This window comes from Anopheles funestus, chromosome 3RL, assembly GCF_943734845.2.
Source record: "Anopheles funestus chromosome 3RL, idAnoFuneDA-416_04, whole genome shotgun sequence".
Classification (NCBI taxonomy): Eukaryota; Metazoa; Arthropoda; class Insecta; order Diptera; family Culicidae; genus Anopheles; species Anopheles funestus.
Window position 1 is genome coordinate 73,654,285 of NC_064599.1, and position 19,558 is coordinate 73,673,842.

At 40.0% G+C, this 19,558-nt stretch overlaps 4 protein-coding genes across 4 annotated transcripts in view; 1 reads left to right on the plus strand and 3 right to left on the minus strand.

The window, feature by feature from the left end:
• Positions 1-5,237, minus strand: part of LOC125770608 (protein N-terminal asparagine amidohydrolase) — a 30,998-nt gene extending 25,761 nt beyond the window's left edge. The window contains exon 1 of the mRNA XM_049440422.1: positions 5,004-5,237. The gene's annotated coding sequence lies outside the window, so the exon portion shown is untranslated. The remainder of the gene's footprint in view (positions 1-5,003) is intronic.
• A 468-nt stretch (positions 5,238-5,705) lies between these two features.
• Positions 5,706-8,236, plus strand: LOC125767559 (probable cytochrome P450 6g2). The gene is made up of 7 exons (XM_049434239.1): positions 5,706-6,211; positions 6,281-6,611; positions 6,706-6,893; positions 6,972-7,108; positions 7,179-7,273; positions 7,339-7,622; positions 7,690-8,236. Exons 1-7 carry the CDS (start codon positions 5,985-5,987, stop codon positions 7,970-7,972), a joined length of 1,545 nt encoding a protein of 514 aa, XP_049290196.1. The 5' UTR covers positions 5,706-5,984; the 3' UTR covers positions 7,973-8,236.
• A 1,159-nt stretch (positions 8,237-9,395) lies between these two features.
• LOC125769559 (uncharacterized) lies at positions 9,396-18,467 on the minus strand. Its single transcript, XM_049438291.1, has 12 exons — positions 17,723-18,467; positions 17,358-17,633; positions 16,837-17,272; positions 16,234-16,766; positions 15,453-15,679; positions 14,788-14,950; positions 14,445-14,702; positions 13,951-14,377; positions 13,353-13,888; positions 13,020-13,285; positions 10,537-11,158; positions 9,396-10,469 (listed from the first exon to the last, which is right to left on the minus strand). The coding sequence occupies exons 1-12, from the start codon at positions 17,842-17,844 to the stop codon at positions 10,199-10,201; spliced, it is 4,137 nt and encodes a 1,378-aa protein (XP_049294248.1). The 5' UTR covers positions 17,845-18,467; the 3' UTR covers positions 9,396-10,198.
• Positions 11,618-12,983, minus strand: LOC125767307 (pickpocket protein 28-like). The gene is made up of 2 exons (XM_049433754.1): positions 11,972-12,983; positions 11,618-11,886 (listed from the first exon to the last, which is right to left on the minus strand). Exons 1-2 carry the CDS (start codon positions 12,094-12,096, stop codon positions 11,625-11,627), a joined length of 387 nt encoding a protein of 128 aa, XP_049289711.1. The 5' UTR covers positions 12,097-12,983; the 3' UTR covers positions 11,618-11,624.
• Positions 18,468-19,558: the final 1,091 nt, after the last annotated feature.

Here is a 19,558-nt window from a genome sequence, read left to right on the forward strand (position 1 = left end):
ATGTTAGGGTCTTTAAAGCGATGGAACATTACTCTTGCGGATGACGATCGACCGCTGAGACAGAGAAGTAGCGATCCAAGTGCAGCTTCCTAGAGTTTTCTACAAAGACGACAAATAGCAGTTTGGGAGCACACGGATCGGACGACGCAGCTTAAGATCAGCGTAAGCCACCGCATATAAGAAGATACACAAACACACACACAGGTATACGATGGAACACCACCTGGAGACGATGCTTGGCCAACCGACGCGGAATATGTTAAATATTATTTACTCTTGCCTCTTTACCAGGGCGAATAGTAACGATGCCGGGCGCACACGGCGTACACAGTGCAATGGAAGATTATTATCGTTTACCGGCGAGAACTGGGAAGCTTTTGTAAGTATACATATTTCTCTTGTCCTCTGGTTCTGGTTATTTTTTGTGTGTGTGTTGTTGTTGTTTCCCTCACGCTTACTTCGCTACGGTTTCCGTCCACCAGATGAAGGGTTTTATTTTTACATCTCGGTTTGGTTCGCGCCCTTGTTTTACGGAGCAAAGCAATAGTAGAATTGTTTCTAGGCGCTTTCATTGCTAGACATTGACAATGAGAAGCTAAGCCATGATGATGTCTGCAACCTTTTATAAGGTTTAATATAGCACATAGAAAAATTTATCATAATCAACTATTTTATCTTTAGCTGGATCTTGATTTCACAGAGATTTGTAAATATAGTCAGCAATCGCACTCAATTTGTCAACAATTCGTTTGATTGATTTTGTAAATTGACCATGAAAAGAAATTTTAAGAAAAGAAATCATGTTTTAAAAAGAAACCATTGAAATAATTTTGATAAATATAAGGACCTTAAAGGCTGTAATATACCAAATATCGTACGTATACGATTGACCATGACGGACTTTACCACGATGAAAAATAGAACATTATATCCTCTCCGAAAATCCTTGAGAGCAATCTTTATAATCATAATGAGTTTTTAAACAATAACTTTACAACCATGTCACATTGGATTGTAATATATAAAAATAATTTAATGTACAGAATAAAAACTCACTAAAAGATTTCCAGATGTTGTCCACTAGCACAAAATTACACGATATTAACGATATTCAACTTGGAAGTCAGCGGCACTTGGTAACAATTATTCAAATCACCTTTACATTCAACACTTGATGCCCTACTTCATAAAGTTCGGCACAAACGGCACACCACCCGGGGTAAGGAATGACAAACAGAAACATTCGAGATCATGCGAAAGTGATCTCGCGAAAGCACTGAAACGATCCGTACGCAATCGTCGTAACGCACCGCACTATCAGGGACCAACCACCGGATCGGAACAATATCGGACTGCGACTGAGCGGAGCGAAAGCTTTCACGGACGGAACACATCTTCGGTTTGCTTCCCCATGCAAGCATTGTTCGCACGCACACCGACGAAGCTCGGGAAATGTTCCGCGACCACAGCGAACCCGAACCCTTTTTGGAAGGTATACGAACGCACACAACCGTACCGATGGTTGGTCGTTTCAGGCAGTGCCAGATTAATGGCCATAGCATCGTCGGTTCTCCTAGTTCGGGTCGGATTTACCGGCTTATCGGAGCTGGCACTGGAGTTTGAATTGGGATTGGTTGGCCGGTGTACGAAAGTTTGCTTCGTTTTTGAATGCCCCAAAGCAGGGTTACAGCACATTATTTTATAGTGCTGATAACGACTAGGATGAGGGTAACATATTAGGAGCATCAAGATGTAAAAACATGAAAGCATATTTATCAGCGAAAAGAGGCTTGCATAACAATACATTAAACGGTAATATGTCAACAGCAAACAAAAGTAAAATAGAAAAATTGAGTAAAAACTAATATCATTCGTTTTAAAAAGTTTACATAAAAAAGCAAGAAGCATATTTGTTCACAAACCCAATGAAAAGATTTATGTTTCTCAACAGAAAAAAATATAACAAATAAATATGCTATAATATCCAATATGAGAAATAATGCTAAACTAAAACAAAAAAAAAATCTCAAAAAATCAAATTAATTAATGAAAATAAAACAAATACAAAAAAACAGGATGCATTATTATTGAACAAACAATAAATAAGAAAAAAGGAAAAAATAATGAAATAATCGAGTAAAAAACAAAAACAAAGATGAGAAACAAAATAAAAACTTATGTGAATGAAAATAATAATAAATATATATAAATGGGAAGAGCTGCAATTAGAATGAAAAATACGAACTATTTAAATTAACGCAAATAAACTAAACGCAAGGGCGGTCCGGTGGTGCATGTGATAAACGGCGCTAGTCCACACGGCCGGATCGGGTTCAAATCCCATCCGGACCGTTCCCCCGTAGCAAGGACTGACTATCCGGCTACGTGGTAAAATAAGTCTAGTAAGCCAGAAATAGCCGGCGTGACCTGTAAGGTCGTTAAGCCAAGAAGAAGAAGAAACTAAACGCAAATAATAATAAATAAAATACCCATTATAAACTAATCGTAAAAATATCTTTCCTTACACATTGAGAGTAAATAAATATTTAATTCAGCCATGAAGTTAAGCTATCAAATAAATACCACAAATACTAGTCATATCGATGTATTGGGCAGAATAACATTTTTCAATGCTTTTTGGACACTTGTCATAAAATTAAAAAGGTTAGACATGAATCACCCTCACGTTTTCCGTGCAAACTGTCCTTTAAATAAAATTTTATAAAAAATAGAAACATTCTATGTTCTAGTGCTTTGTTTAAGCAGTAGGAACACTTGCCACTGTACTGGCAGTGCGCGTACAACTACAGCACAAATGTTGTTTCTACACTCAGCACAAACGATTCCACCAAGATCACACAAAAACAAACGACAAATGCTTGTGCATTAAAGGCCCAATAGCTTCAAGTATGCTACAGCTGGAGAACTGTTCAAAAATGCCATCGAGAAAGATGATTCCCCGCTCCAGCAAACAAAACCGGTCGTTCTTGACCGAACTATTAAGCAAAGTAGGAATGCTTCCCCAAAAATGTAGGAGTTTTGTTTAAAAAAAAAACTATATTTTAAAGAAAACTACAAATAAAAGCGTTAAAACTAAACAAAGCGTACGACAACACCGCTTCGCGAAAGTGCCATCTAGCTAGTTTTTGTCCAAAAAAGATTCGAAACACAATCAAGCAAGTGGTAAAGAAAAATGCAAATTGCACTTCAATCGTGAATGAGGTGATAATTTTACGTTGGGTATAATTTACCAACCAAGTGGTTTCCAGATGATCTCTGATCGGTTGGCCAAATGATTTACATCCGTACCGATTGCACTGAAAGAAGAGAAACACGTTGTAGAACATACATACATTCGCTTGCAACGAGTTGGCAATGCAGGACCCTATTTGTGCCCTTGATTGTTCCGGCACAAGGAGTAGATTACTTTGCCGAGATGGATTATTATGCGGAGAGAAGAAATATAAAAATCCTTCTTCGATTCCATTTGGGTTCTTCAGCCAGACCAAATGTCGAATTGTGCAAGCGTGTGTTATCGTATTGAACAAATCATCGAGGATGTAATTCGGAGTTTGGAGTTGAATGGAAATGACTCATCTCGTCCGGCAGGTTGAAGTGTTCACGTTCACCACCGTGGAAAGTGGTTGGTGGGTGCCGTACACTGAAGAGTGTGCGGTTCGAGTGATATCTTGAACTCATCGTGAAAGCTTCCAAGTGATGGTGATGCTGTTGGTACCGTCACCAGCATTCTACAGCACAAGGTGCACAAGGTCGTCCAAGGCTCTGCTGAAAGCTGAAAGGTACGATCGATGGAGGGCAAAGCAAATGATGGTCGTCACAGGCCACAACAAATTACCCACAATCAACCGACCAGATCCACCGGGGCTGCATCTCGCCTCGAATGTGGCTACTATTTGCTTACGGAGAAGGACCGTAACGAATGGATCGGAGTGGATCGATCGGAGTGGATCGATCGGAATTGGATAACTGGCGCAAATGCGAGTTATTTGCGATGGAATTGGAGTCATACCGTCATATCGTGACAGTTCAATTGTGGTTTGCGCCTTTGTGATAATTTGCCCTAAATGGGTTTCGATCCGTTATTTTGATTATCTGCGTAAAGGTGTTGCTTTTTCGGCCTAGTTTAACCTTACTGTATCCAGTGAAATCAAAATACGGTTATGGGATGTATACACTACAACCCGGAAAATAATATTTTAGGTAAACATTTAGCAGTAAAAAACAGTATTGTAATATATTTTGGACAATAAAAAAAAATACAAAAAAAATAATAAAGAATAACCTTATCCGGCCCGTCATAAAATGAAACCGCCAACGTTACGTCTGCACTGCACTTCCGGTCCGGTGTACTGTGCTGTCCCAAATAAAAATACATTTATCGTACGTTTCAAATTTTATTGACCGTCCATTTCCTGTCCGCACAGTCAGACACACATGGCACCGTATCGCAAAGAACGCATTAAGCACAGAAAAAAGAACATACATTTTAACTGACCGTAAAAGAAACACACGCAACCGGGTGCCTGGTGCTTCCGATCGATGCACTTTTTGATCCCTTTCTTCTTGCGCGTTTCTTTTTGTGGTAATGAACAAACTGCCGAAGACAATGGTGTAAATGGACGATCGTGAAAGAAGAGAGAAACAATTTCACATTTCAGTCGCCGTTTGCGCATTCCGTATCTCCGATCGATAAGGGTCGATCGCGGTGGATTGGATGTCGTAGAATCATAAACAAAACCGATCAAAGGATAAATGTGGAGTAAGGGAAAGGTTCAAAACACACCGATAAGAATGCTTTATGCTTTCCCTAATGAGGTTAGTTTTAGTTTGTTTCTGCTTTCCACTTCAAACTGAACGTTTTCTTATGAAAACAAAGTTCAAGAAGTTGTTGAAATAGTTGAAAAACTAGTCCGTGTTTTACATTCCGAATTCTGAATACATTTACTTATTAATTAATAGTAAACTAACTTTTACCAACTCACCTACAGCAATGATTCACCAGCAAATATCGTTCGGTAATAAACTTTGCTTGTTTTTAAATAACAACACTAAACTAATTTTAAGCTCGCTTGCAATAGCACCAACACTTTGTTTTTTCGTACTAAATAATGTATATTATGCACCAAAATCGAATAAAATCTACAATTTGCACACGAAACAATCAGCTGGTGAGCACGAAAACATTCGCCTGATAAAATCATAACAAAACACAAGCACAGTGGGACGCCATCGGAAAAATTTTATTGACAAATTTGATTTAAAAAAAGTTTTTTTCGTTGTGCAATTGAAATAAATTGCCTCATGTTTTCTGTAAAATGATTTTATAGAGTGTTTTAGTTTTGTTTCGTAACAATTTTTGAAGAAACAAATCACAAGAATGTTTATACAATTGAAAATATCGTTAAATTTCTCAACAATCTCATTGTGCAATTTCCTCTAGTACTGCACTGTGTTTTCATTATGTAGTTCAGCACTTGAATAGTTGCTTGCGTGTGTGATGTTTGAATTCACTGTTTGCTAAAAGGAGTTTTATGATAATAGTCTGGTTTATATTTAATTTATTATGTTTATATTTATATTTCATCAATTCCAATGTAATTTTATCATGCTTTCAGTTGAAGATTACGATAGAAATTCAAAGCTAAGGAGCGTTAAACGTTGTACGCAAATTCAACGAGAACTTGTATGCTATGCAAGTTTCAAAATAATAAACGAAATCGGCATTGTAATTCCACTCATGGCTTTGTTTTTAGTTTCTTATCAATATACGAAATTAATCAATTACGTAACGATAATTTCATATTAAGTTGCTCGTGTTATCATTTGTTTTATTTTTAGCACAAAACATATTCCACCCGGTCTGTATCTTATCGTTTATACGATGTGTGGCTGCAAAAGTTAAGCGCCTATGAATCGGACTTTGTATATGCTACGTTCAGTTTGTGTTTAGTCGCCGGTGCACGATGTTCGTAACCAGTTTACTTTTATCTGGGCTGTTTTACTACAATCCGCTCATTGCGGTGGCCGCGTTTGCGCTTGTGGGGCTTCTCTACTGGTTGGTGAAACATAATTACAAGTTTTGGGACATAGATGGAGTGCCCCATCCTAAACCTACCCTGGTGACGGGAAACTTGGGTCCTACGCTAGTGCTGAAGAAACACATTTGCGAACTGGCAAGCGATTGGTACAAGTAAGTACAGTAAAACTACTTACGTAGAACTTGTTTCTAGTGTATTTATTTATGGTATTTTACTTGCAGTGCCTATCCGGACAAACCGTTTGTGGGGTATTTTAAAATGTTCACACCCGCCATCATGGTGAAGGATCCAGTGCTGGTGAAGAACATACTAACGCGCGATTTCGAATGCTTTGCGAACAATGATTTCCCCATCGACGAAAAGTACGATCCACTGCTTGCAAATCATCCATTTATGGTGGGTGGCGCAGGCTGGAAACGATCACGCAGCTTGCTGACGCCATCATTTAGCGGCACAAAGATTAAGCAATTGTTCCCGATCATGCAGTCGGTGGCCGATGCGTTCGTAGCATTTATCGGACGTCATGTGGGACAGGAATTTGAAGCTAAAGAGGTAAGAGAGCAAACAGCTCCTGGATAAACTTATCAGCTCGTTCGGATGTATCCTAATCTTTCTGTGTTGGCTGTTTCTGTATTTGTCTCTGAAGGTAGCCGTACGCTTTACCACTCAAAATGTGGTCGCATGTACGTTCAGCCTCGATGCGGATTGTTTCACGGAGCAGGAAAGCGAATTCCGACGCATGGGAAAACGAGTTTTTGATGTATCACACATGGCCTCGATTAAGACGTTTACGGTCACTTTGTTGCCCACGGTTGCGAAGTGGATCCCAGCACCGTAAGTATATGGAGCAATTGGAGGCCTACGCATAAATTGATGATGCTATGAATTGACCGGTCTTCCAACTGCCCGTAGTTTTCTTCTAAAGGAGGTTGATGAATGGATTAGATCGCTGGTAGCTAACATCATCATCAAACGATCAGCCACAGTACATGACGGTTCGTTACAGGAAGACTTGATGCAGTCGTTCCTTAAAAACCGAGATAAAAACAGTGAGTTTTAGGATAGTTGGTTTTGGTGTATCACATTTTGGATTCAATATCTCATTTCGTACTATTTTAGATACCACACAGACGGAAATTACCGCACAAGCTCTAACTGCTTTTATTGAGGGCTTTGAAACGTCCAGCGCGGTATTGGGTTTTGCCCTGCACAGCGTATGTCATACTCGTCTTAACAATACGTTTGTATATATTATTTCACTTTGGTGTTTTTTTTTTAGCTTGCCAAACATCCAGAGATGCAGCAAAAGCTTTTGGACGAAGTAAGAAAACATATTGACGCTAACGATGGCAGACTGGACTTTGACGTGATGCAACAGATGGAATACTTGGACTGGGTAATTCTTGAAACCTTACGGATGTATCCACCTGCAACAACGATGCATAAAGTTTGCACCAAGAAGTACATCATGCGCAAAGGATTCCGGGATGAAAACGGGCACGATATGAGCATCTATGTACACGAGGGTACACCAATCTTAATTCCTATCTTGGCGATACACATGTAAGTGATGTTTTCAATTCAGATCTACACAAAAAAATATTAACAATGTTCAAAACCTTCTTTCAAGGGATCCCAAGTATTATCCAGAACCGCAAAAGTTTGATCCGGAACGATTCAGCCCGGAACGGAAAGTGGTACATTCAGGCATCATATATCTACCGTTTGGTGAAGGGCCTAGGATGTGTTTGGGTATGCGGTTTGCCCAAACACAGGTGAAGCTAGCACTGGTTCAGTTATTAATAAACTATCGTGTAACTGTTGGTCCGACCGATAAACCATTCGCTATTGATCCGCGTTCATTCGTTTACCAAGCAAAAGATGGGTTACGAATTGTGTTTGAAAAGCGATAATGTAAGAAGCGTACACTTGTTAAGTTAGTCATGTTGGTAGTTTAAAAGTTCTATTGGAAATAAACGATTTTATCAAAATGTAAAATTTCTGAACACTAATTTATGATAATAGTGATTATTCTCGAACTTATTGATGATAATTTCCGATATTCTTGGCTTTGGCGTTGACTTGATATAAAACCGGTAGCTTTTTTTTATCAACCGCGTAATTTTGAAAATTTCTGAATAAATTTAAGTAATCGACAGTCGGGGATCCTGGTAAATGTTGTAAAGAACAGGTCCCTAAATGAGGGCAATGCCCATCAAAGAATCCTTCCAAATTCCTGCCTGTCTTAAGCTTGTTACTTTGGGCTCATGCCAGGAGGCATCAAAGTAGTAACCGGAATATTTGTTCTAAGTGTGTCCATGAACAACCCCACATTCTCCCTTTTTCCCAAGCTAATGTTGACACTTAAAAAAGCCGCAATCTTAGTGCCACATTCTGTAGAGTTCCTATAGGCTCCAGCTAACATTCCACTTAGGGTCTCCTGGGAGCTTTATCCTCCACTGCGCCAAAGTGGAATCATGAATCCACTCCAACTCCCGCGTTGAAAAATCACATTCGACTCAAAACAAAAAATCCGGAGTTTACTGCGAAGCCACCTCTTAAGCTTACTCCGGGGTCAACTCCGTATTACTTCGGAGTCCAAGCCGGAGTTGTATTCGATATTGACTGCGGTGTTGATTCCGATCTTTTACGGTGTTAATGGTTTTCTACGATTCCAATTTTAACTTTGGTGATGATACCTAGCCTAGCGTAGCCTCATTAATTATTAATTATTTTATGCATATCATTTACATATTAATTACACTGCGTTCCCATGAGGTAGTGTTGAGTAGAATCGTGGACGTTTACTTTTTTTGAATAAATCAACTTTATTTTTTTTCTATAAGTTGAATTTATAAAAAGCTAGTATAGTCCTCACCACGATTACTTAGCTACTGGCAGACCGGATCCCTTTCTACGCACACTTTCTTTTCCTTTTCACCGGATCTCGATCAGCGCACGCATGTCCTTCCTACGTATCTCGTTTATATCGTCGGGTCGAGGTGCGGTCGTTCTCAACAGGTAGCTTCACCCATGTTTAGCACGGAAGTTTTATAATATTCGTTTTTCAATTTGTTTGACTATGATATGATATTATTTGAAAAAAAACGACAAAATACACGGAAAATAATTAAGTAAATTAAATAAGAGCATTATATCTCCTATATTGAGGCAGACTGAAGTGATAAACGGCGACGGTTCCTCACGACAGGACCGAGTATCAAATCCCATCCAGACCGTTCTCCCATAGCAAGGATTGACGTAGCATGGACGTGGTAAAATTAATAAGCCACAAATGACCGGCATGACCTAAGAGATCGTTAAGCCTTTAGACTTGGAATGAAGAAAATGTGAAAACTTTTGTGAAACCTCTTTTTCTGCTGGCAAAATGACAATAATAAAATTTCATTAAAATTATTTAATTTTCTTTATATGGAATTTAAAATTATTTTCGAGAATATATTTATTGTTATATTGTTGAAAATTGAATAAATTGTATTGTTAATGTGTCATGGAGTCAGCTTAGCAAATATAAAAATCGTGTAACGCACCCTTTATTATAGTAACTTACCGAAGTAGTGAGTGCCTGCGCGAGGCACTCAGTTAGGATATATAATTAGTGGCAAATAGAGGGCACGCTTCTCTCTGTTCGTACGTCGTGGGTAACGCACGTTACCAGTACAATAAAACGCGTTCTTAACACAATAAATCGGGTTTGTACGTTTATACTCGTAACAAATGTATCGTCTGTTGAATTAGAAAACCCACACCTTTTCGACGCCCTCAAACAGTTCACGTGGAATCGGAATGTTGTCTCTATGGATTCTTCAATCAACAAGATCGCCTACGTTTTGGACAGGGTGTACTAAATCAGATTGCATTTGTTTTGTGCGATGCTGTAACTGGGTTAAAAATGGCGAAGCAATAATTAAGTTATTGTTAACTTAATTTAAAATTCGAAAAAGATGTAAGAATCTAATATAATCTCTTTAATACTGTGCTAATATTAGTGCTCATGATCGAAATGATTGAGGGTTACTTGCTAGATGTGTGTTTTAGCAAAATCCTCTCAATAAATTTTGTGCACAATAGGTTGTGGTAAGTGCAGCCTGCTAAAATAACTCACTATGTACATCATTCTAATCAGCTTTTGTAACAACAGCGAGCAAGGAATTGTGGACTTCATGCGGCTTTCGCTGCTCCGCAATGCGTGCCTTCTTGCGCACCGAGAAAGGACGTATTGTGAGGAAGTAAAATATCTCCAGCAGACTGAGAATGCTTACACCCATAAAGAGACCCAACAGTCCACCACAGTTTGCCAAAAAATCAACCCATCCATAAAGCTCAGAACGTTTCGACGTGATGAAGTACGATTCCTTGAAGTAGATCGCAAGCGTAGTGATTAAAAATCTGAAATCAAAATGTTCAGAATTAATTGCTTCTGCTAATCTCCGTCAGGGTATCGTGGCACGCATACTTGTCCGATGTCTCTTGTGCAAGTTTGTTGTTTGCTCGCAAGAAATTATCCATATCGAGCGCAGTTTGGGTAATTTCCACATCGTAATCCACCGAGCTGCACGACGGCAGACAGTTACATCTGTTGATTATGTCCTTTATTTCCTTGTGTGATGACTGATGTTCGGTGATTAGTCCCAACATCCATTTTGCATCAAACATGCATTCCCACTTCGATAGTGGGCACACCTTCGTATCGTTTGCACGTGGCATGGAAAAGCGCACGCATCCACACAGTGCGAGGGTCACGTTTGTTAAGCATTCCAGTTCACAGTTGGCCTGATTGTAGATCTTAAAGAACCGTAGATGGCGTTCATGGTTGAAGAAGCACTGCCGCTTCTTGCAGCTGTAGTCAGCGGCGGATTTCGAAGTGACGATCATTTGTGGTTTGAGCGCGATGGAGATATCGTGCCCGAATGGTAGACGCATGTTGCGCATCGAAACCTGTGGATATTCGTCCGGATCGTGTATCATCAGCTTGTATCCCTGGAAGAAACCCTGAGAAATCGAGATTTCCATGAAGCGAGATGGTATGTTATCCAACGTCTTCTCGTACATACCGAGCACATGTAATCTGTGTCCTTCTTGGTGTGCATAAGAAACATCGTAAGACCAGCGTGCAATCCGGCACCTTTACCATACAGTGGGATTTGTTCGATGTCTGTTCTTTGTATCAAATAATGGTACCAATCCTCCGTATAATTGTACTCGGTATGAAGGGAACTTTTGCGAAATATTTCACTTTCTGGCATCATGTTGAAGGTATAACAAAGGCCCTCCTCCGTGACTGTTTCGACCATATAGTCCTCACAATTCCTGTAGTGATTCCCGTAAGTACAGCCCAAGACCGTTTGCCTTCGGTTCAGCGATATGTATTTTAACGTACCGACAACATTATCTTCCGTGCTGTTCATGTACATTAAAAAATCATTGCCGGAATGAAAATACACGTTACACAGTTGCGATATCGCCTTAACTTGCTCGACTCTAATAAAACAGAAAAAGTTTACTTTAAACCAACTGGGAAAGTTTACCATTCGGCCTCAATGCTTACAATTCATCACTCGGTGTAGTGTTGGCATGAAGGTACATTTCCCGTAGACTATTAATTTCGGCAGTGAAGTTAAAATTTTCCGACGACATTTTCGTCTCGGGACAGATGGTAATGGCGGGAAATTGCATATCCCAGACAGGTGTGGTTTTCTCCGAAAAGGTAACAATAATTGGAACTTCGTTCCATTTGACGTACGTCTTGTAAATCATCACTCCACATCCTGCCATCGAGAGAAGGAAAGCCACTAGCCACCAGAATCTAGGAGAATCGGAACGGATATGGCAACAAGGACACGTTAAAGACGTTGGCGATGTGTAATGCTACGTATCACAGTGGAACGCACCTTTCACAGGAAGTTCGCTCATCTCGGTCGAAGTAACGCACACCGTGGATGGAACTGTTGGCACAGTACTCCTGGAACACTTCCGCCCTGACTGAGCGACGCAATCGTTTGCGGAAGGATCTCATTGGACACGGACAGAAGAACACACTCGCACGGATGAATCGGAACTAACGGACTATCCTCTGGACGGAGAACCGGCCACCAACATATCCAATGAAAGTATATCGTTTTACATTTCATGATATCCTTGTGCGTACCCAGGGAGAACCTTATCAGGTAGTAATTATTTTTTAGGAGCAGTAGTGTGACAATATTCGTAAATTAATATCCCTAGGCAGTTATTCTTCAGGTGCTGCCCTACAATGATAGTGTGGATCCTTTGTCAGAAGTTGTTGATTATTTTTGCATAAAATTAGCATGCAAACTATGAACAAGCAGGTACAACTAGAGCGATTTTTTTGCCATCGTTTGACAACGGATTAATTCAATTGCGTTATGTTAAAGGCACTGTATTTTTTTTACATAACGTTATACAAACCATTAGTGTCACACTTTGTATTGCGTCTATTTGTACTATCCTACCACGTATGTATTAAAGACTTTGTAATCATAGTGTTCGTGTAAAGTGCACTATCGAGTTGGCCGTACTGGTATAATAATAAATAGTAATATTAGTAATATTTATAATAATTATTATAATAAAAATAACAATAAGCAATTGAATCGGAACGTTGTTCCTATGGATTCTTCAATCAACAAGATCGCCTACGTTTTCGACAGGGTGTAAATCAGATTGCATTTGTTTTGTGCGATGCTGTAAGTGGTTTTAAAATGGCGGATCGATAATTAAGCTACCGTTGTATGTTTCACAAGACAGATATTCTCAAGTACGAAACTAACTGAAATAATACTTTTGCAATTATTAGTGCTCATGATCGCAATGATTAAAGTTTACATGGTAGATGTTAGTTTTAGCCAAATCCTCTCAATTAAAACACTTTAAGTAGTGCAGCCTGCTAAAATAACTCACTATGTATATCATTCTAATCAGCTTTTGTAACAACAGCGAGCAAGGAATTGTGGACTTCATGCGGCTTCCGCTGCTCCGCAATGCGTGCCTTCTTGCGCACCGAGAAAGGACGTATTGTGAGGAAGTAAAATATCTCCAGCAGACTGAGAATGCTTACACCCATAAAGAGACCCAACAGTCCACCACAGTTTGCCAAAAAATCAACCCATCCATAAAGCTCAGAACGTTTCGACGTGATGAAGTACGATTCCTTGAAGTAGATCGCAAGCGTAGTGATTAAAAATCTGAAATCAAAATGTTCAGAATTAATTGCTTCTGCTAATCTCCGTCAGGGTATCGTGGCACGCATACTTGTCCGATGTCTCTTGTGCAAGTTTGTTGTTTGCTCGCAAGAAATTATCCATATCGAGCGAAGTTTGGGTAATTTCGACATCGTAGTCCACCGAGCTGCACGACGGCAGACAGTTACATCTGTTAACTATGTCCTTTATTGCCTTGTGTGATGATCGATGTTCGGTGATTAGTCCCAACATCCATTTCGCATCAAACATGCATTCCCATTTCGATAGTGGGCACATCTTCGTATCGTTTGCACGTGGCATGGAAAAGCGCACGCATCCGCACAGTGCGAGGGTCACGTTTGTTAAGCATTCCAGTTCACAGTTGGCCTGATTGTAGATCTTAAAGAACCGTAGATGGCGCTCATGGTTGAAGAAGCACTGTCGCTTCTTCCAGCTATAGTCAGCGGCGGATTTCGAGGTGACGATCATTTGTGGTTTGAGAGCGATGGAGATCTCGTGCCCGAATGGTAGACGCATGTTGCGCATCGAAACCTGTGGATATTCGTCCGGATCGTGTATCATCAGCTTGTATCCCTGGGAGAAACCCTGAGAAATCGAGATTTCCATGAGACGAGATGGTATGTTATCCAACGTCTTCTCGTACATACCGAGCACATGTAATCTGTGTCCTTCTTGGTGTGCTTAAGGTACAGCGAAAGACCAGCGTGCAATCCGGCACCTTTAGCGTACAGTGGGACCTGCTCTATGTATGTTGGCTGTCTCGTATAATGGTACCAATCTTCCGTATAATTGTACTCGGTATGAAGGGAACTTTTGCGAAATATTTCACTTTCTGGCATCATGTTGAAGGTATAACAAAGGCCCTCCTCCGTGACTGTTTCGACCATATAGTCCTCACAATTCCTGTAGTGATTCCCGTAAGTACAGCCCAAGACCGTTTGCCTTCGGTTCAGCGATATGTATTTTAACGTACCGACAACATTATCTTCCGTGCTGTTCATGTACATTAAAAAATCATTGCCGGAATGAAAATACACGTTACACAGTTGCGATATCGCCTTAACTTGCTCGACTCTAATTAAACAGAAAAAGGTTACTTTAATCCAACTGGACAAGTTGACCATTCGGCCTCAATGCTTACATATCATCATTTGCTGTACTGTTCTCATGAAAGAACACTGCCCATAGACCATTTATTTCGGCAGTGAAGTTAAGCTTTTCCGACGACATTTTCGTCTCGGGACAAATGGTAATGGCGGGAAATTGCATATCCCAGACAGGTGTGGTTTTCTCCGAAAAGGTAACAATAATTGGAACTTCGTTCCATTTGACGTACGTCTTGTAAATCATCACTCCACATCCTGCCATCGAGAGAAGGAAAGCCACTAGCCACCAGAATCTAGGAGAATGGGAACGGATATGGCGACAAGGACACGTTAAAGACGTTGGCGATGGGTAATGCTACGTATCACAGTGGAACGCACCTTTCACAGGAAGTTCGCTCATCTCGGTCGAAGTAACGCACACCGTGGATGGAACTGTTGGCACAGTACTCCTGGAACACTTCCGCCCTGACTGAGCGACGCAATCGTTTGCGGAAGGATCTCATTGGACACGGACACAAGAACACACTCGCACGGATGAATCGGAATTAACGGACTATCCGCTAGACGGAGAGCCGGCCACCAACATATCCAATGGAAGTACGTGCAAGTTCAGCTTTCTTCATTTCATGATATCCTTGTGCGTACCCAGGGATAACCTTAACAGGTAGCAATTATTTTGTAGCAGTAGTAGCGTAACAATATTCGTAAATTAATATCCCTAAGCTGCTAGTCTTCGAGTGCTGCTCCACAATAACAGTATGGATGCATATCTACCTCTGTCAGAAGTTGATGATTATTTTTGCATAAAATTAGCATGCAAACTATGAACAAGCAGGTACAACTAGAGTGATTTTTTTGCCATCGTTTGACAACGGATCAATTAAATTGCGTTATGTTAAAGGCACTGTATTATTTTTCTACATGCCATTATAAAAGATTCAGAAATTGTAAGCCATTCTTAGCTTTGTGTTTTACACTTAAGTAATTTGTTATAGGAATTAATGTTCAATGAAATGACTTTTTTATCTTTAATTTTCTTTAGCGCACTTCATGACTTTCCCCTGTGTCTGTTTTACGCTTCCGTAAGGATAATGGACGAACTACAATGTAGTAAATGGCTTCCACTATGCTCAGCAAGCTAACGCCGATAAACAATCCCAACAGACCGCCACAGTTTGCCAAGAAGTCAACCAGCCCGTGCAGTTCGGATCGTTGGGCTGGTATGAAATGGGTGTCCTGGAAGTAAACCTGAAGCACTGAGTATACCGGGCTGAAAAGGAGAACAGATTTTGTTGTCTACAATAGATAGAATTTGCTAAACAAAGTTTATATAATTTGTTAAAATTATAAGCCATCTGGAAACGTCGAGTATTGTGCCCTAGTTGAACAAAAATATAAAAATGCGGTGTTGTTACTTTTTATGGCTACTACATAATAATGAATATCTTATGTTCATTTATTAACAAAAATAATGGTTTAATAATTTTAAACTAATGAGACGTTTTACTAACGAATGGTGGCGTTTTGAAATGCGGATTGCATAATTTGCTAGTTATTTATGATACTAATGAAAATTATGGCAAAAAGGTTTATAGCACATTCAAATGAGAAGATTTATAACTCATATTTCGTTCTATTGACATTATTAAACTTTGAATTGCAACTATAAATGCACCTTAAAAACTCAAATAATATCAACTACCATATTGTGGATATCATCACAAAACACAATTGCTTACAATATCGACATCCTCAAAAGCTTCCTTACCTACATCAAACCATCTAGATATAGTTCAATAATCATAGAATAATTAATTTACTTACAGTTGAAGCTTTGCCTGCAGTTCTTCCACCGTCTCGATCGAGGTGCGTACCTCTCGTTCCTCGGTGTGAGAATCTTGCGTTATCTGTAGATCGAACCGTACGGAGGAACAGGCCGGCAAGCAGTCGCACTGCTGCAAGTAATCTTTCGTACCGTTACGGTGCTGTTTGCGTATAAAGAGCACCCCGCGTGCATCGGCTGCACAGTGTGCTTTCTGCAATTTGCACACGCGCGTTTCATTCGTACGTGGCATGGAGAAATGGACGCAACCACAACGCTGTAGAGTGTAATTTGTTAGGCACTCTAGCTCACAGTTGTCCTGGTTGTACTGTCGAAAGAATCGCAGCGGATGTTCGTGCGTGAAGTAACACTGCCGCTTCTGGGCGCTGTACTTCGCCAGCTCCGGTGAGGTCATCATGATGTTGGGCTTGAGTGCGACGGTAAGAGTTTGCGAAACCGACAGCCGTATATTGCGCTTGGACAGATCGGGATAGACGGTCGGTTCGTGGATGAGAACTTTGTAACCACGGCCACGCTTAGATGGGAAGATGACAAGTGGATGAAACGGACTCGGTTCCCGGCGAATAGTTTTCGATATTACTTACCACACAAGAGGTATCAATTTTGAGCGGATAATGGATTAGGTTGAATCCTATTGCAGCATCTAAGCCGGAACCGGCAACTTTTAGAAGTTGTTCACCAGGACCACCATTACCCAGCGCTTCGTTGCCACCTTCATCCCAACGGGCCAGATATTGGTGCTCGCTGTGCAGCACACCCGGGTGAAACATTTGCTCCTGTGAGATCATGTTGAAGGAGTAGCAAATGCCTTCGTTCGTCACTGTCACCTGCATGTAGTTAGTGCAGCGAGCATCGCTGGTCGAACTGCACATGGTAAACACGTTCTGGCGGTCGAGCGAAACATTCTTCAGAAAGTCGACCAGCGGCGGTTCGGGCACGTGGTTGAAGTTAAATATGAAGTTCTTCTCGTGCTTGTAAATTCCCGAACAGTGATGGATGATGGCTTTCATCTTTCCGATACTGATTTGTATTTTTTTTATACAGAAGCAATATCATGATTAACTTTCTGTTGGATGTTAATGTGTGTTAGAAGAAACAAACGCACCTTTCCTCAGTAACGGTGAACGTATCGTTCTTGTTTCGTCTCGACCGATACCACTCGCTTTGCAGCGTTTCAAATTCATGCGTATAGTTGTACCGTGTGTTCAATACCTTTATCTCAGGACAGATTGTAACGGCCGGAAAGGTCATATCCCACACGGGTGTTGGCACTTCCGAGAGTGTAACGATGACCGGTGTGCTGTCCCATTTATTGTATGCCTGTTGTATCATCACGCCACATCCAACAAGCGAAAGGATGAAAACACTCAACCAAGTTAGTCTACGGACAGTAAGTAGAAGTACATAAAATGTTACAAATAATCATATCAAATTGTCCTCCCTTTCACTTGCCGTATCGATTGAACTTACTTGACGCAAGTATTTCTCTGGCTGCCAACAAAAAACCGCACACCATGAACCGAACTTTCCGAACAGTACTCTTCAAACAATGCACCAACCCGGGCAGATATTAGTTTTGCACGAATTGACATGCTCGTTTCGGAGCAGATAGTATGTTCACAGGCAACTTTCGCACCAAACTGACCGTGGGTAGAACATGCTGGGTTCAGTTTAACACCAACAAACAGTGGTTAGTTTTCGTGACTTGTACGAAAAAAAAGAAGGTTTTTTTCGGTGCGTATTTAGGTGTGGCACATCAGCTGGTTTTGGGTTGGTTTTAGAATCCTTTGAAAAGCATCGAAAAAAATATTGATTTTTTTATATACAAATGTCCCAAATGCTTGCCATGCTATGTATATTACTATTATCAAAATGGCAAAAAATAAAACACGCATGACTTAATGGAGGTTAAATTATACATCTGTTTTTGGAAATTTGGTTGAAGTGTGTAGAACGTTATTATATCAGCAATTAAAACGCCTGACATTATGCAATCAAAATCAGTTAGATAGCTTTACGATGTAATAAAGGTCTGAGTAAATTGACGTCGTTCAAGTATCTTTTACTAGACAGATTTCCTAGTATTCTAATACAATTGCATACCTTTAGGCATAACCAACTAGCTATTGAACGGAATAGTATATATACAGATAGTAGCCGAGGATTTTAAAATTCAACAGCTAAGTGTTTTTATAGCACTTAAGGACACACGTAAGGAACACTTAAGGAAAAAACTTGGTTGTTAATGGTTGTTTTGTTTATTGTTTATTACAATTGTTTTATTAATTTTTTTTATGGTTCTTAAGGATTTTATGATTTTGGATAATGGATGATAATGGATAATGTTGTGATTCTTATGATCATTATAAGAACACCAAGCCACAAATATCATTAACATGCGAAAAAGGAAAAAAAGGACAGCTTATAGCGCAATCTGATAGCTCGTGTGCTGCGTGGTAAGTAGGAAACACAGATAAGACAAACATCTGTGTGATTAAAATAGTATTTAAAAACATTTTTCTTTTATTGCTGTAGAAAAAATTTAAATTGTTATTGTACAATTCAATATATTTGAATGTATTGAAGACGACTCAATTTTCTTTTTTGCTAGTCCAAAGAACAATTACTTCCTTGGCAATCTTTTATAAAACCCCTAGTAGAAAACTAGTAGGTAACATAAAACTTTTCCTACCAAACATTTACTCTCATTCTAACCATTTCACTGCGCTTGATTGCACCTTGCGCTTTAAAGTTGCACATTACCTGACAGCACGTTACAGATTGCACCGTCGACTAGCGGAGTGATCTATTGCGGCACGTCGCTATGAATTCTGTTTCTAGCGTTCCCGCGGGGTATTACCGAAAATGGAGTGTTTAAATCTTAAATTGTGTAAATGAAGAAGAAGAAAAAAATTACTACCAGCAAATCCTTCCACCATGCACACTTTCGCACACGAAAAACCTCAGTAACGAACTGAGAATATAAGTGAAATGAATTCTACTCGGCTGACGTGAATGCGGGAGCTAATTGTGTTCAGGTAATTTATTGCCAATCTCACGGTTCCATAGTTTTCTCCCATTGCTTTCGTGTGTAAGGTTTTTTTTTTTTGTATGTTGGCCCAAACACTTCCCGCATAGTAGTATAATGCTCGGTTTTAAAACGTGTCTACAGGAAGGGTTTCTATGGGAAGGTTTGAGTTGGAATGTAATAATGCTCCCGGCTCGTGCTCCCTTGGTTGTGTGCTTTGTAGCAGGAGGAGATGCATCACCGGTAAGCTACCGACGGGCGATACCGAGGTACTTCAA

Excerpts from the sequence above, each read along its gene's own strand:
- LOC125767559 (XM_049434239.1), top strand. The coding sequence starts at position 5,985 with ATGTTCGTAACCAGTTTACTTTTATCTGGGCTGTTTTACTACAATCCG. Across the intron at positions 6,612-6,705 it reads AGGAATTTGAAGCTAAAGAG|GTAGCCGTACGCTTTACCAC; the intron begins GTAAGAGAGCAA and ends TTGTCTCTGAAG. Across the intron at positions 7,109-7,178 it reads TAAAAACCGAGATAAAAACA|ATACCACACAGACGGAAATT; the intron begins GTGAGTTTTAGG and ends GTACTATTTTAG.
- LOC125767307 (XM_049433754.1), bottom strand. The coding sequence starts at position 12,096 with ATGAGATCCTTCCGCAAACGATTGCGTCGCTCAGTCAGGGCGGAAGTG. Across the intron at positions 11,887-11,971 it reads GAGCGAACTTCCTGTGAAAG|ATTCTGGTGGCTAGTGGCTT; the intron begins GTGCGTTCCACT and ends CGATTCTCCTAG.
- LOC125769559 (XM_049438291.1), bottom strand. The coding sequence starts at position 17,844 with ATGTCAATTCGTGCAAAACTAATATCTGCCCGGGTTGGTGCATTGTTT. Across the intron at positions 14,951-15,452 it reads AGGGGAAAGTCATGAAGTGC|GATTCATCCGTGCGAGTGTG; the intron begins GCTAAAGAAAAT and ends TCCGTTAATTCC. Across the intron at positions 14,378-14,444 it reads AGTACAGCAAATGATGATAT|AGTCGAGCAAGTTAAGGCGA; the intron begins GTAAGCATTGAG and ends CTGTTTAATTAG.